Raw genomic sequence first — 14,970 nt, 5'->3', positions numbered from 1 at the left:
TCCAGTTGAAACTTCATACATTACAAATAGAAAGTTAAGCATCACTGTGAGATGCTTAACTTTCTATTTTCAGGAGCATAACCACAATGCTAAATATCTTACGATACTACACGTTAGAAATGCTGCTTCTGTTATCAGAGTTGCTTACTCATAAAGGAGATTAGAAACAATGGTGGAATCAAAAAACGTTATTGGCTTCAAAACAGTGGAACCTGGATGACTGCGCAAGAGACATTTTATTATTCCTACAGTCCAGTTTTGCATCACAGAGGACAGGAATCAGTTTAGGGCTTGCAGCTATCACCTGTCCTTGTGTTGAGGCAACAGTGAGGTCTTAGTATTCCACTACTGAGAAAAAGAGCGCCACTGGAAGATCTGTAAGAGTAGAACCAATTCCTCACTAGCAGTTGCTCCGCCCCCAGACTTCTGCTTTCCCCAACTTGAGTGATCAATCCCCCACCAGTTGCTGCATGGGCAGATTTTGACTTGCGGCTTCCTCCAACTTTCCTCATGGCTTCCTGGTCTTGTTTTTTTAGAGATCAGTGTCTACCCTGTAAAACTGTTAGAGTAAAAAAAAAAATCATGCCCTTACTGGAATCCCAAAACAAAAAAATAAATGAACAATCGTAACTACTTTAACACAAGTAGAGGCTTTCTCTGGAGCATCTGGAATACTATTTGGAGAGGCATAGAGTGTATTCATATCTCCTTCTTCTGTATCAGCATGAAAGCTATCTTGGTGCATGTGAACTGACCATTTTGTTACCTAATATTAGGGATGGTCTTTCCTTTCCCTTTTTTCCCCAGTAGTCTGTCTGTTTCAACAGAGCTTCAAGGATGGCATCAACTAAATATAGCATGTTGAGTAGAGTAGTGCCAATAAAAAAGGTGTTCAGTTGACCAGTCTTGTGTCATATTAAGAATCTAATTAAATTACTAGAATTCTGAGGGCATTTTCTCCCATTTCAGGAATAGTGATAAGGAACAGGGTAGAAAATAGATGGCAGGAAAAGTTACTTTTCTTATAAAAGCATGGGCTCATGCTTGTGCAAATCTATATCGTTGTATGTTAAATTATCTTCTGCTACTAGAATAACATGGTGTGACTTTGTCCATGGAGTCGCAAAGAATCGGAATTGACTGTGTGACTGAACAACACTAGAATAACAGCATTTAACCACTTCTGGATTTCCCTTTATGGCATACCACATTACCAGGAATATAATTCATAATTCTTGCTACTGGGCAATTTATAAATTGATCATCATCATCATCATAATTATCATCTGTAGGGGCATTTAATATCACATGAAGAGGTGGATCCAGTGCACTGAAAATCCCGTATTAGGGTAGATGGCTGAATTAGATGACCTTGTGTCTATTATGTTATTACAGTCTATCTTATAACATGAATACATGCCAACCTTTCACAGCCTGTAGCTGAGTGCTGTATGATAACTATGCACTTATTAAACCTTAGTTCTTCTAATGAATTATCATTCAGAGCCAAACTAAAACTAAGAGAGACTTTGTGGCTGCCATGAATTCACCATGGCCATTTTTAAGCGATTTTAAAATACCACAGGGCCCCATCTTGATCAGGCTCATGAAATGGAATTATTTCTCCCCAACCTGGGGCCGGGGAGGCAGCATAGCTCTTTTGGCACTTTGAAAGGCAAAGGGCAAGGGGAAAGAGCTCCTGAAGGGACTTTTGCAGCATTTTAAAATCATTTTACAATAGCAATAGCAAACTCATTGCAGCCACAAGTTCTGCATTACACTTAGTTCGGCTCATAGGAACACAGTTGAGCAGAAACAGAACTGCTCAGAGTAAGCCAAACAATGTCCCCTTTTTAAGCCCCCATAACATTTCTCTCAAGAAGACTGATGTTCTCGCCTAGTGAAGTGTATACAACTTTGTCACTCACAGGTAATTGCAGCCCACGACATTACACGCCCTAATTGGTGCAGCGAGGGCAGCAGTTCCCCTTCCACACAGATGCTTGAGGTTTTAAAAATTAACATCCCTCACTCTTGGTCTCATATTGCATATGTGCACGTACAATGACAACTATAGTACCTATATGCTGGCAGCACATGGGACATTTGCACCTGGCATTTCATGTTAACTTCTGTGAGCCAAAGACCTATTAAGATGAGCTTTGTTAATCCAAAATATTTTTACAGGGCTCTCAAAAATTAATGTGCTTGTGCCTCATTGCTCTTTACTTCACGGAATTTGAGATTTATTCAAGTGCAAGCCATCATTCTCATACAGGTAAAAGCAAGCCTCCATTAGATCAAGCAGCAGGAGAGAAGAGTTTCTGGAGCAAAGTTTTTTTCCCCCAGACTGAAATGTAAAAGCATTACACAGCTATTACAAGTATGGTGCAGTATAATTAACTCTTGGCACACTGGCTCTGATCTGGCACTGACTTTGATAAATTCTGGACCATTTTGGCATACAATAAGACACATGATGCAACACGTATGCCCTTGACCAGGACATAAGAGGCCTCAATTACATCTCTTAGCCTTTGTCATTTTATTAAACTACTTCCTTTTTGGTCCAAGCAGCCCCGTGGCGCAGAGTGGTAAAACTGTAGTACCGTGAGTCTGAAAACTCTGCTCATGACCTGGATTCAGGTAGCCGGCTCAAGGATGACTTAGCCTTCCATCCTTCCGAGGTCAGTAAAATGAGTACCCAGCTTGCTGGGGGGAAAGTGTAGATGACTGGGGAAGGCAATGGCAAACCACCCCGTAAAAAGTCTGCCGTGAAAACGTCGTGATGCAACATCACCCCAGAGTCGGAAATGACTGGTGCTTGCATAGGGGACCTTTCCTTTCCTTTTTGGTTCAGCATTGATTTATTGTATTTTGTAATATGAGCCTGTATATGTATATATTTGTTTGACCTCTGAAGTAGACCATTTTAGGTCAACACATGTCAGGTCAAGTGGTTTCCCATTGTTGTATGATTTTACTAAGTAAGGAAGCTAATGATGGACCCCTAAATGCTTTTAACTTTCTGTAATAAATACATGTATTTTTGGCTATGATTTTATTTTAAATTATGCTTTTAATTTTAGGCCCTTATTGTATATTAACCTTTAGTTTCTTGATTGGGCTAGGTTTCTTTCCTCTCTGTTTTTCTTTTTTGCAGTATAATTAACAACAAATATTTTACAGGAAGAGATTAATCAAGATGATGCCACCATGCAACTTCTTTAATCTATTAAAATTATTATGTTTTGGTATTACTGAATGCTTCTTAAAATATATATATATATTTGTTACACAACACAAATGCAGGGAAACTAACCCAACAAAGTTATATATTCAATCTTTCCTTTTTCATTAAAAAAAACACAAATATTATCTGTTATTGATGATATACTTAAAGTTACTATTCCAAAAAACCCAGAGTTTGTTCTACTTAATGACTGTTCCAATTTTAAGTTTGCTCAGGAGAAAAGGGATCTGGCCTGTTTACTCATAATGGCTGCCAAATTATTGATAGCTTCAAAATGGAAAAGCCCTTCTAAATCTACTCAGTCACAATGGCTCCTGAAAATTTGGGATGTACTAGTGATCGATAAATTAGCTTCTCAGATCATCCAACAAGAAGTTCCGCTATGCAAAAACACTTATAGAGTGTTGGTTTCCTTTTTTCCAATATATTGAAAACTCTAATAAAGAATATTGTAAAGTACCTGAAAAATACAAAAATTTTATGTTTTATTGATTAGAAAGGACAGATTTAATACTTATATTAATCACTATATGTATTTATAATAAAGTATATGACCCCTAGACAGCATAGTTGTTAATTATGCTTTGTTGAACAGTTGTAATTCTTTTACTTTGTATTGATTGCTTATAGTAATGTTATGCTTATTGAATGATTTGAATAAAGTTAAAAATTAAAAAAACACACACACACAAATTGGCCCTAGACAGAAGCCCAAGAGAAGCAACACAATCCTTAGCATGCAGCCTCTCCCTCCAAGAATTAAATTTCTGAATATATTTCCTACTCTTCTTCCACATTAAGTGTTCTGTTAAAAGATACATGTACTTCATCTTGGTGATCTACTCCAGTGAGTAGAAGAAGCATAATAAAAGGTCAGCTGCTGAGACCCTTTCTACTTGGTTTCCCAAACAATAGGACAGAACAGAATACTACAGGCAGGAACCATTGCTTTTTAAAAAGTAACTATTATGGGTGCTTTCACACAAGCTAATTAATGTCATTTCAATCCACTTCAGCAACCATTTGCAAGTGGATTTTGCCATTTCACACAGTAAAATCCAGTTCCAAAGTGGACTGAAAGTGCATTATTTAGTATGTGTGAAAGTGCCCAGGACAGGAAGAGAGACTTCTCTATTTGCCATTCTATTTCTAACACAAATCTTTTTTTTTTCTTATTTGGATTAGGCATGGTGTGAAGAAACAGTCCCCCCCACCACGCATTCAACAGAAGTATAAACTGGCAGGAGTGGCTTTTTTAAATAATCTACTTAGCTGGCACAATTTCTGGTGCATATTTCTACTTGTTATACAGCTCTGCACTTCATATTTGTAAACAAAACCAAGCTGGCATACATAAGATTTTTTAAAAACTACATATAGAAACTTGTGGGTTTCATGTCAATAAGCATGTTTCAGGACAAATGAATGGTTCCTTCCAAAGTTCCTTCCAAATATATGACTCAGCTTTGTATCTCCAGTTTTGAAATCCTGAATTATAATTCAATCAAAAAATTCCCTTTCTGTTCCCCTCTCCCAGCACCATTTAGCCAGTTCTATCATTTCTTCTGATAGGTTGCCAAACTCTTAAGTATTCTTTGATCAACTCTCATAATCTTTTGTTTCCTGAAAAGAACCCATTTTATGATAATGGACAAAAAATTCTTGATCAGTCTGGCTTTAGTGCCAGTAATTGCAGTCTGATCATGGCTACCAACAGAACTGCAACAGAGACTTCCAACACACCCTGCATTCCTCCTTTTTGTTGGAATTCTGTGTATTTGTATTGCACGTCTAGACAATGTCTAAGTTCAGTCATTATAGGGTTAAATATTTTTACCAGTTCATATTGTTTAGCTGACTCAGGAAGGGATATCTGGCTCACTACCAATGAGATGAGAACTGATGGAATGTGAAGGAGAGAGTTGGAAATGACAGTTTTAAAGAGAGCGGTTGGCAACTTCAGATCTGTGGGGAGCTGACAGAGTACCAAGTTTGTTAGCAATAGAGTAAGGATATAGTCTATAGCGTTATTATTTTGACCCCAATGTCCCTATCCCCCATCTGATCTTTCCACTTTTCCACTTGCACCACATGGAGACTGGATTCAGATAGCCAATATGAGTCAACATAGGCACCATCTTGGTGGAACCAGCTGCCGGAAGAGGTAAGGGCCCTGCGGGATCTTACTCAATTCTGCAGGGCCTGTAAGACATCCCTCTTCCGGCTGGCCCACAACTAATCAGCACTGAGTACTGAATATCGAAGACTGAACATCAAATACTGAACTTGTAACCGATGAGTGTAGCTGTAGGACCGCTGTCTGAGTTTAATGTGTATGTATATAACAATTGTTTAGATTTTTAACTGTAAATTATGAAATGTTAATTTTAATGTTTAATTTTAGATTCCATGTTAGTTTTATATGTTGTAAGCCGCCCTGAGCCACCTAGTGGGAAGGGTGGGATATAAATCTTAGATAAATAAATAAATAAAAAATAAATAAACTTCCCCCAGGTGGATGGTCAGACATGCACAGTTGCCACCCGTTCCGCCCTTGCACTCATCCCATTCTCTGACATCTGTGAGATGCATCAAATAGCTTCCAGTTGAGAAGTGGTAGCAAAGTTTTCTGCCACACTTCTGCATTTCTTGGCATCTGACCGTGGGAGTGTGCAAGCAAGGCAGATTGGCAGAGTGAATCCACCAATCCATTCTAGGTGCTCACCGGTATTCTTTTTTTTATAAAAAAAAATCACTGCCATGGAATGGATGAGTGCATATGCATATAGCCACTAAAATGTAAGGGGGGAAAAACATGCAACAACCATGTGAATGCACCAACATGCCCCCCACACAATATACAAGCGGCTCATGTGGAAGTGTCTGGACAAGATTTGTCCGCTGCATTTTGAAGTGGCACAATTTGCAACATCTCCCTTGTGTACAGAGCTGCCTGTCTGTATCCAGCCAGAGAGCTGGCACTTTGCTCCTCTCTGCTCGGACCTCACAACTGGAACACTGAACACTTCTGTCCTAATTGATTTCACTTCTCCTCTGTCCTGTTCCCCATTTTTCCACATGTACACCTTTAGCGCAAGGAGTAACTCCTGCTCCAAACTGAAGTAGCTCTGCTGAGTGTTTGGTTGTTATTGCTATATTAGTTTAAGACAAGGAATGTCTCTGTGCTTTGATTTGGTACTGCTCTGCCCCCCCACTACTGAACCAAATCCCTCAATAAACTCTATATTCCTTTTTAAATAAGGTCTCTGTCATCTTTTTTTCTGCTAAAACATGCTGTCCCTTTAAGTAAAACATTCCAGTTTTCTGTGTCCCGGCATAAACACACATGCTAATTCCCCATGTGCCTGTGAGAGTGTGGTAACAGGGAATCCATCCTGGAATAGCTTGATGACTCAGAGTTCTGTTATAGAGTGGGATTGGCATAAATCTCCTCCTTCCATTTGTGGAAATTTTAGGCTGGATCTAAGCATTTGTTCATACATAAAAGCACTAACGGTATCTTAGGGCAGTCCAAACTTATGCTCTCTATTCCTGGATCACATTTGCTAATGCAAATGATCAGACTGGGTTATAAGAGTAAAGCATTTCTCCAAGCTGAATGGCTAAAAAGCCACAAAGAGTATTTTGAAACAAAATAATGTTATGAGACTGGAATATAAAGATGTTTTAATCTGAGCACATCTTCCAAAAAACAAGGATTTGCAATGCAATATATAATTTAAAGGCTTTAAAAATACTTACTATAACACCATTCTTAGTGGTAGTCTCACGGTATGTAAAGTTGCAAACTGCCCAGGCTAGGTAATACGTAGACATGAGGGGTGTCTGTGAAAAGTGGTCTGTAACCCATCCATCTTCCTCAAAAACAGAAGTTTCCACAGGCATATTGGACAAAGATAAATAGGTTGCTTGATGTTTGATGCTGATTTTGAATGTAGCCTTGTAGATAGGTTCGTCAAAGCAAGGAAAGGCTTTTCTGGCATGGGTAGGAGAAAACTGTGTAACTGCAAGAAACCTGGAGACAAAAAAGAAATAATTCATTTTATTCAAAGCTTGAAGCACAGATGTAATGAGACTATTACTAAACTACTGCAAAACAAATGGAATACAGCCAACAAACAAAACTATAAGCATCCTGGATGCTTTTCTTTCAGAACATTGTTCCATTGAAATATTAAATAATGTGTGTTGGTAATGCACCAATGTACTTATATCATGCAATATACCACGGTCTGCTAAAAATAATATTTGCGAGAATGCTGGCTACTTTTTCTTGTATCACTCTCCATGCCTAACAAACATCATTTTGGTTAGAACTAAGTGTGAAAATGTATTTACTTAGCTCTAGAACTCTTGCAAAACATAAAAACAAACAAAACCATAACTAGTATTAGCCCCTTAAAGCAAAACAAATAAGAATGATCAACTATTGCCTTATCCCCAGGAAATTCTCTCGGTCCTTCAATAATGACAGCACACTTCAATAATGATATTCTTGGTGTTATAACATTAGTCGTATTAGTAACATTATTACACATAAGAATGCTGTTGGGAGTAATTTTTTCAGTGCTGATAGCATCTGCAAGCCTCAGGTGACATTAGAATGTTTTAGTGTTTGTATCATAGAATTCAAAAGTTATCTGGTTCAACTGCCTCGTCAACATTACAAAGTGGGATACTGGGAATAGGAAGCAATGTAATTGTAAGTCACTTTGAGACTCCTTAAGACAGAGAAAAGCGGAGAATAAAAAACTACCTATTCTTCTTTAAAGGGATAAAGTGGGAGTCTGAAATGAAAAAGATGAAATCAGAAGAAAACCCCATCTTTTAGTCTCCCAAAGTCTTTTAGTCTTCCAAACACTAAAAGACCAGTAATGCTTTAGAACTACATGGTTGCATACAAGATAATCTTTTTGTGATGTGCATTAAAGTATACAATAATGTACTTTGCCTATGTTTCCATTGCCATAACAATAAGCATCATTTTTCAAGCACACTAAAAAGTTTGTTTTATTTCTAAAAACTTAACAACTTTACCAAATGAGCATACTTTGTAATTGTAATATTTACAATTAATTTAGGAGAAAAGCTTGCTGTAGTGTGGTAGCTTCTATTATTATTATAAAGGACATAGATTCTAGAGTGCCCATTAAATGAAGGATTCTTTGGGGTACCAATGTGAAATAATATGAAGTTAGTCTACATTTATATCGTAAGAAACATAAACTTGCTAGAGACAAATGGAACATTGTATACATTCATGTGGGGACATGTCTCCAAACAAGTTACAGAGCTTTTGGCTGATACCCATCCAAGTGTAACTCTCACTGTGGCAAATTTTTTATGGCTTTTAATTCCTTTTTCTCTTAATGACATGTTTATACGTTGTATGTAGTATTTCTAGTTCTTTGGTTATTATATTACTGGGTATATACATTTATATCATAGTACCAGAACATCATAATCCTGTTAATCTTTTATCTGTACACCTCCAAAATTGGAACTTACTCTTCCCAAAAGACTTCACTGAGAAATTTTAAATACAGCAATTTGTGAGCAAAGCTGGTACTGCTAAGTTTTCTTCTACAATTAATTTTAATGAGCTCACTGGCAAAAATGCATACACAGGAAATTCAAGCAACATACATTTTAAAAAATGTTTCAGCTCTGCCATCTAAACACTTTTAAAGACAATGTCTTTTTAAAAAAAGTTAATCAGGGGCAACTTGTTAGGCTACAGCTTCTAAAAGGCATGAAGCCAGAACTCTTAAACCATATTAATTTTAATAACTAACTTCCATATGGAAACAATTGGTTTACATACACGGTGAGGCCCACTACAGCTAGACATTTTAAATGATTTATACCCATTTATATCACTGGAAGCAAACAGACTTTTACTCTGGCTAAATTATTTATAAAGGCAACTTAAGAAAGTCACTGTTTTATATGTACATTTTTAGAACTAACTAACATATTCTGACCCCAAAGCAACACACTTAACAATATCATTCTAGGTAGAGTTACATGCTTCTAAGAGCACTGAGTCTTAATTATAAGGATGTAATTCTGTTAAGGACTGCATTGTAAAGAACCTGAAGTATAATACCTGCAGTGGTAGTTCAGTATTTGACCAACCATTTCTTTGCATTACGGTAGCTTCCATACCAATAAAATATTTCTGTTACTGCTGTTGCATATTCACAAAATTGCAATACAAAATTGCAACACAGTACAATACATAGGGGAAAAGGAGAAAGGCAAAAAATGAGGGATTAAACATGTTCATAGCTAGAAGATACAATGGAATATCCTGTACTGCTGTGAAATAGAAAGTATATCCTATCAAAATATGGCAAAATAGTTTTATGTTTAACTACGTTGATATCTGAGGCTGCAAACCTGGGTTTCATTACTCACACAATCACTGACAGGATTACATCCAAAATGCATAATTATAGAAAGTGGCATATAAATGACAGTAATTTGAAGCTATTTAAATTCCACCTGGTCTATTAACAAGGTTGACATGTTTCCTCAACAGATTGTCTTTTTTGACATTTTAGGAACTATTACGGGGAAAAAAGAAATCAAGGAACCAAGGTGGAAAGAGTCATTTTATTCTGGTTTTAATGCAAAATGTGATGCAGTCTCAAACCATTCTCAGGACAATCTATTCAGCACCTTCATTTTGTTTTATGTCAAGCAACAAACTGAAGAATAACTGTCTCATTTTACTTTACCTCAGTCTCATTTTACTTTGCCTATTAAAGGTGCAATGACATGATGGGCAAAATTAGCATTTCTGAAGTATCAGTAATGTTGCAGATATTTATTGCTTTTCATTTCATTCCTATGCTGAATTTAGACTCTTCTAAATCCATTCATATAAATAGGATTAAAATAATATAAGTCTACTTAGGAGTGTGCTACTGGTTTCTACAATCAGAAAGTAAATTTTGCTCCATTGTTAGGAAAATTACCAACTTTACTCAAGCCCTTTCCATGGAAACACATCATGCTGGTCAGACCACAGACCTTAACCACTTCAAATGCAGAAAACATTTCAAACCATTTTATAGATTCACTACTACAAAAGACTGCTATATTTCCAGACAAATAGAAAAGTGCCAAAGAGCCAAAATGAAGTTTTGCTGAAACATCAGGTCTGCACCCATAGTTTTTAGAGACCGCTCTATGACTTCCTACATGATTATAACATACTTGAGTGAATTAATAAGAACTTAAAGCAAATATATTAATACTTTTGTGACAATTTTCAGCCAATACTTTGGAAGAATTATCATTAGTAATTTGATCCACTTCAGAATCCCGTAGCAATTATTTTCTTTTATTTTTAGCCCGCCCTTCCCGTAGAACAGGCTCAGGGCGGGTTACATCATAAAAATGGTCCACAGTAAAATCAATTTAAAATATAAAATCTAAAATTACAAAGATTATGAAATAACTTAGCTTTGGAATGCCTTGTTACAATACTTGTCATATCTCCTAGACCCCCTAAAACTGAAAGATGAGTGTTCTAGACTATGGTGTTCCATTATACTTGGGACATTTCAGAAACAGAGATTTCTAAACCAATGTTAGCTATGTTTTACTATTCTGGCAAAAAAGTGCTTGATCCTCACTATGCGTGATTAGATACTCATCTGTTGTTAACTTAAATTGGACTATGCCTATTAACCACAGTTCAAAAAAATTTGACAAAACCATTAAATATATGTACAGTGAAAAATAAAGTGTATATGAACAGCATCAGCATGTTATAAATTGTTATTATTTTCCATGCACATTGTAAAACTATCTTGTATTTCTAACATTAAGGCCATGTTATTAAAAATATTTATGTTCCAAACACATTAAACTTCTGCCACAACTCTTGTATTGCATACTTCTTTACTGAATTCTATGAATCAAACAGGTGTAGTGGGGAGTGGCCTTACACTTTATTTTGTTCATGCATCTATATGCTTCAAATCACTTTGCAAACTTTCTGATCAAAGACAGTTGATATCTTCATTGCTTAGCAATTTTAATATAGTATACAGATTCTATGCAAAATTCCCCAACTGAATTTTGTGAGGAAAACTTTTTTATGGTCAATTATCTCAAACTCTAACTTGGACCATAAATATTTGACAGAATTACTAAACTTGCAATACAATCCTAAAGGCTGTCAGCACTGTGGTGGCTGGCTGCCCATGTAACTGAACCATATGCCAGGATATATCGGAGATGTGCCAGGGTAAAGGTCAGTTGGCTTCCTGAGCACATTCCCCCGCTTAGGATTGCACCATAAATGCATTAAGGAAAAGAATGTTTCATAATAGAGTTGGAGAAATTTCTTCCTAAGTGAATCATTTGGTTCAGCAGAGAGCCAAAAAAGGTGGGGTTTAGAATAAGGTAGTTGAAAATACATTCTACAACTTTGCTCGCAGAGCTATTAGAAACACTGGCCTTCTTTCTTTCAGCTAGAGCCTAGCTTTTAATGTTTGATTTGTTGCAAGAATCAAGGCACTGTGCCTTCTCTCACACATAAATAGGCTGTAACTCAATCAGAAGAAATGGAGCTAACCCAATGGAATCTTTTCAGATTCTATCAATAAAATTCTGCAAAGCAAACAGATGAGGAGGATCCTCTTAAATCATATTATTTTGAACCAAAAAAATGTCTGCATTTGCTGGAAGAATACAAATCAGATCTTATTATGCTTAACTTTACTCTTAAGGTGCTTTTTCATAGCAAAGTCCCAAGTTACATAACTTTTTATCTTTTTACGCCATGTTGCATATAATGAAATGTTGTTTATTAATATAGATGCCATTTTTCTTCACTGTATCTATACTGATCCTAACTAGATATTGTGTTCAGATATAAACAAGACTAACTAGATGTGCATCCATAAGTAGGACCCCTAATGTTCATGTTTAATTCATTAAGGGGCAAAGTACACAAAAGTCCATATCCATAAACAACTACCCTGTCCTAACTGTAGAGCCCCCTTCGAAAGAAGAAGCTTGTGCTGTGAGAGCGTCAGTGACTGTTATGTTAGAACTTCTCCCCCTTCACCCTGTTAGCTATATCCCTCCTCACAAACACAAGTCTGAAACCCCACCTGTAACATCCATCAGGGTTTCCTTGAACACAGTTTCAATGCAAGATGCAGTTTTTCCTTAAGTTATCAGCAATTTACCACTATGAGTTGCTTTGGAATGTGTGCAATAAAATCTATCTTCAGTATACTATAGTTCATCTAGCCAGCTGTTTTGGAAGTCCCCTTTCTTTAAGGGTTCTCTTGATCTCTAAATTATCCAGGACTATCTTCCTCTTTAAAATTGTCTCCCTCATCTTTTTCTTGGTTTTCCTATCTGTTGACTTCACACCAAAGAGTGAAAGAATGTTATTTAAGGAATTCATTCAGAGGGGATTAACTGACCTAGAGCTCATGCAGAAGTCAAGGGGAGAGCCAGGATAAAACTAATGAAGTATTAATCTTTACGGACTTGAATGACAACTCCAAGTGATCCTCAGAATCTCTCAATACATATCACCTTCAAAGAATTGTCAGGAAAGTGGCAGTTAAGATTATAGGATGGGAGTATGTGAATCCAAAAGTATTAATGTTGCCTTTCGTATTTTTTTACAGAAACCATTATTACCTATTCTGAGAAGATTGCTTATATCAAACACACAGGGTGGCTGCTCCACTCCCCAGCTTTCTTCCTAGCACTTCCATCTGAAACTCTCTAAAATACTATCAGTTCCTTTTTTGCTCTGAGAGCGATGGTGGCCCCAACATGCTAAGGTAGATGCACAAGAATAAAAAGAGAGCCCTGTGAGCATTTCCATATGATGGTTACATTGCACAGGATCTTCTCTCTTAACTGAATCTCACAATCAAAGCATCTTAAAGGGTAGACGTGTCAGTAGCAAGATCTGTAACACTAAAAGGAGTCATATGGGTCTATAATGCAGTTCGTGCATTTTACTTTCTCTTTCTCTGGCTCACAAGGTCCTAGCTTCCCACTACTTCCTGGCTCTCTTTGGACTGAAAGCTAACAAAGATATATTGTACAAGTAAATAAACAACTAAATAGACACATTTAGGGCAAATTTTCCTAATGTCGCCTAGCACTTCTCTGGGCAAGAGAACGTTTAAGTACTCTGCTTCTGACATACAGAAAGTTGGAGTTTAGGCCAACTGGTTATCTGTCTACATGTATGCATGGCTTTCTGGGGCAATCGGAAAAACCACTAAGGCTCTCTATGTAAGTCTCCCCCCACCCCCCGTTGAAACTGGACCATGGAGTCTGATGGGTAACAGGAGGGGATGGCACCTACAGCGTTCCATTCTCGCCCACCCTCTGAACCACTCCGAGGGGAAGAACAAGGTCTCCTTCCCGGAGCGGCTAATGGAGCATGCGCGGGACAACTGGAGCTTTCTTTGGCCTGGGATGGGATGCCCGGGGGGGTCCGCTACCTTCTCTCCCCGTAGAGGACATAAGAGCTTCGGAAGAAGCCCAGCAGCTCGTTCTCGATGGGCGCGTTGTAGAGGATCTTGAGATTGTAACTTCGCAGCGCCTCCAGGCTGCGGTTGAGGACGACGACGAAGACCTGGGTCTGAGGGTAGAGAAAGAAGCTGGAGACACGCAGGGCGCCGGCCAGCCGGTCCTCGGCCACGCGGACGGCCTCGATGTGCATGCGGTGGGCGTGGAGGACGATGTAGCGGGTGGCGTTGAGACACTCCACCTGCACGTTGACCTCGCCGCCGAAGGTGAAGTTCTCCATGAAGGCGCTCAGCATCAGGTTGTAGTGCAGGGGGCGCAGGTGCCCGGGCAGGCGCAGCTGAGACCAGGGCGGAGGCTCCCGTCGCCGCTGCCACTCCTCCTCCTCCTCTTCCTCGTCCTGCCTGCCACTCGCCGCCGGGCCCTCCGGTTCCACCCCTCCGCGCCCAGGGGCCTCCCCGGCGTGGTTACGGTTCAGCCGGGCGCTCCCAACAGCGCCCGAGACGCTCCCGTTGCCAGTCCTGCCTGCTGGGCCGTCCGCCGCGGCGTCGCCGCCGCTGCCGGGGCTGCTGCTGCTGCTGCACTCCTCGATGCGCACGCTGAGCAAGACGGCGATCATGGTGACCAGCAGCAGGGCTAGGATGGAGACGGCGAAGCCCAGCACCAGGCGCTTGTGCACCGTGATGTGCCGCTCCGTGGTGCGGGGTCGCACCGCCGCTGCGTCTGCCCACTGGCCCGAAAGCCCCCTGCTGCCGTTTCTCAGGGCGGCGTCCTCCTCGATCATCATGGGCGTGAAGGAGCAGCTCTTCTCCCGCTTCTCGGCCAGGGGCATCAGAGGAGCGCCACCCACGGCTCCTCCCGCGGGGCTCCCGCCGCCGCCCCCCGCTGCGGCCAGGAAGGCATGAGACGCTCGGCTGAGAGGAAGCGGGGGAAAGGAGGGAAAGCTTGCTGCCTCGCGTCCTCCCGCTGCCGCAGCCGCTGCGGGTGTCACTTTGCCAGGCGCCCCATCTCACTCCCGAAGAGCAGCCCGAGCGGCAGCGAGAAGCACCATGTGGGAGGAAGGCGGGAAAGGGGCGGAGGGAGGCGCCACCTGACCCCCAGCCGAGAGAGCACGCAACTTGGACTCCGGCTGCTCCCAAGCCTGCTCTTGCTGCCGAGGCGAGGCGAGGGGA

General features: G+C 39.7%; 1 protein-coding gene across 3 annotated transcripts in view; it reads right to left on the bottom strand.

Annotated features, from left to right (window-relative positions):
* The window catches only part of TRHDE (thyrotropin releasing hormone degrading enzyme), a 450,694-nt gene extending 435,940 nt beyond the window's left edge, over positions 1-14,754 (bottom strand). For 2 of the 3 annotated variants that reach the window (XM_060245085.1, XM_060245086.1), the window contains exons 1-2: positions 13,774-14,754; positions 7,016-7,289 (exon numbers count right to left, since the gene is read on the bottom strand). In XM_060245085.1, the coding sequence (XP_060101068.1) occupies positions 7,016-7,289; positions 13,774-14,630 (1,131 nt within the window). In that variant the 5' untranslated portion in view covers positions 14,631-14,754. The remainder of the gene's footprint in view (positions 1-7,015; positions 7,290-13,773) is intronic. The other variant, XM_060245084.1, reaches the window with a different exon arrangement.
* Positions 14,755-14,970: the final 216 nt, after the last annotated feature.

The sequence above is a fragment of the Heteronotia binoei genome, chromosome 8 (assembly GCF_032191835.1).
Source record: "Heteronotia binoei isolate CCM8104 ecotype False Entrance Well chromosome 8, APGP_CSIRO_Hbin_v1, whole genome shotgun sequence".
NCBI classification, from domain to species: domain Eukaryota; kingdom Metazoa; phylum Chordata; class Lepidosauria; order Squamata; family Gekkonidae; genus Heteronotia; species Heteronotia binoei.
The sequence above is the reverse complement of the archived record's forward strand: the minus strand, read 5'-3'. Positions and strand labels throughout refer to the sequence as shown.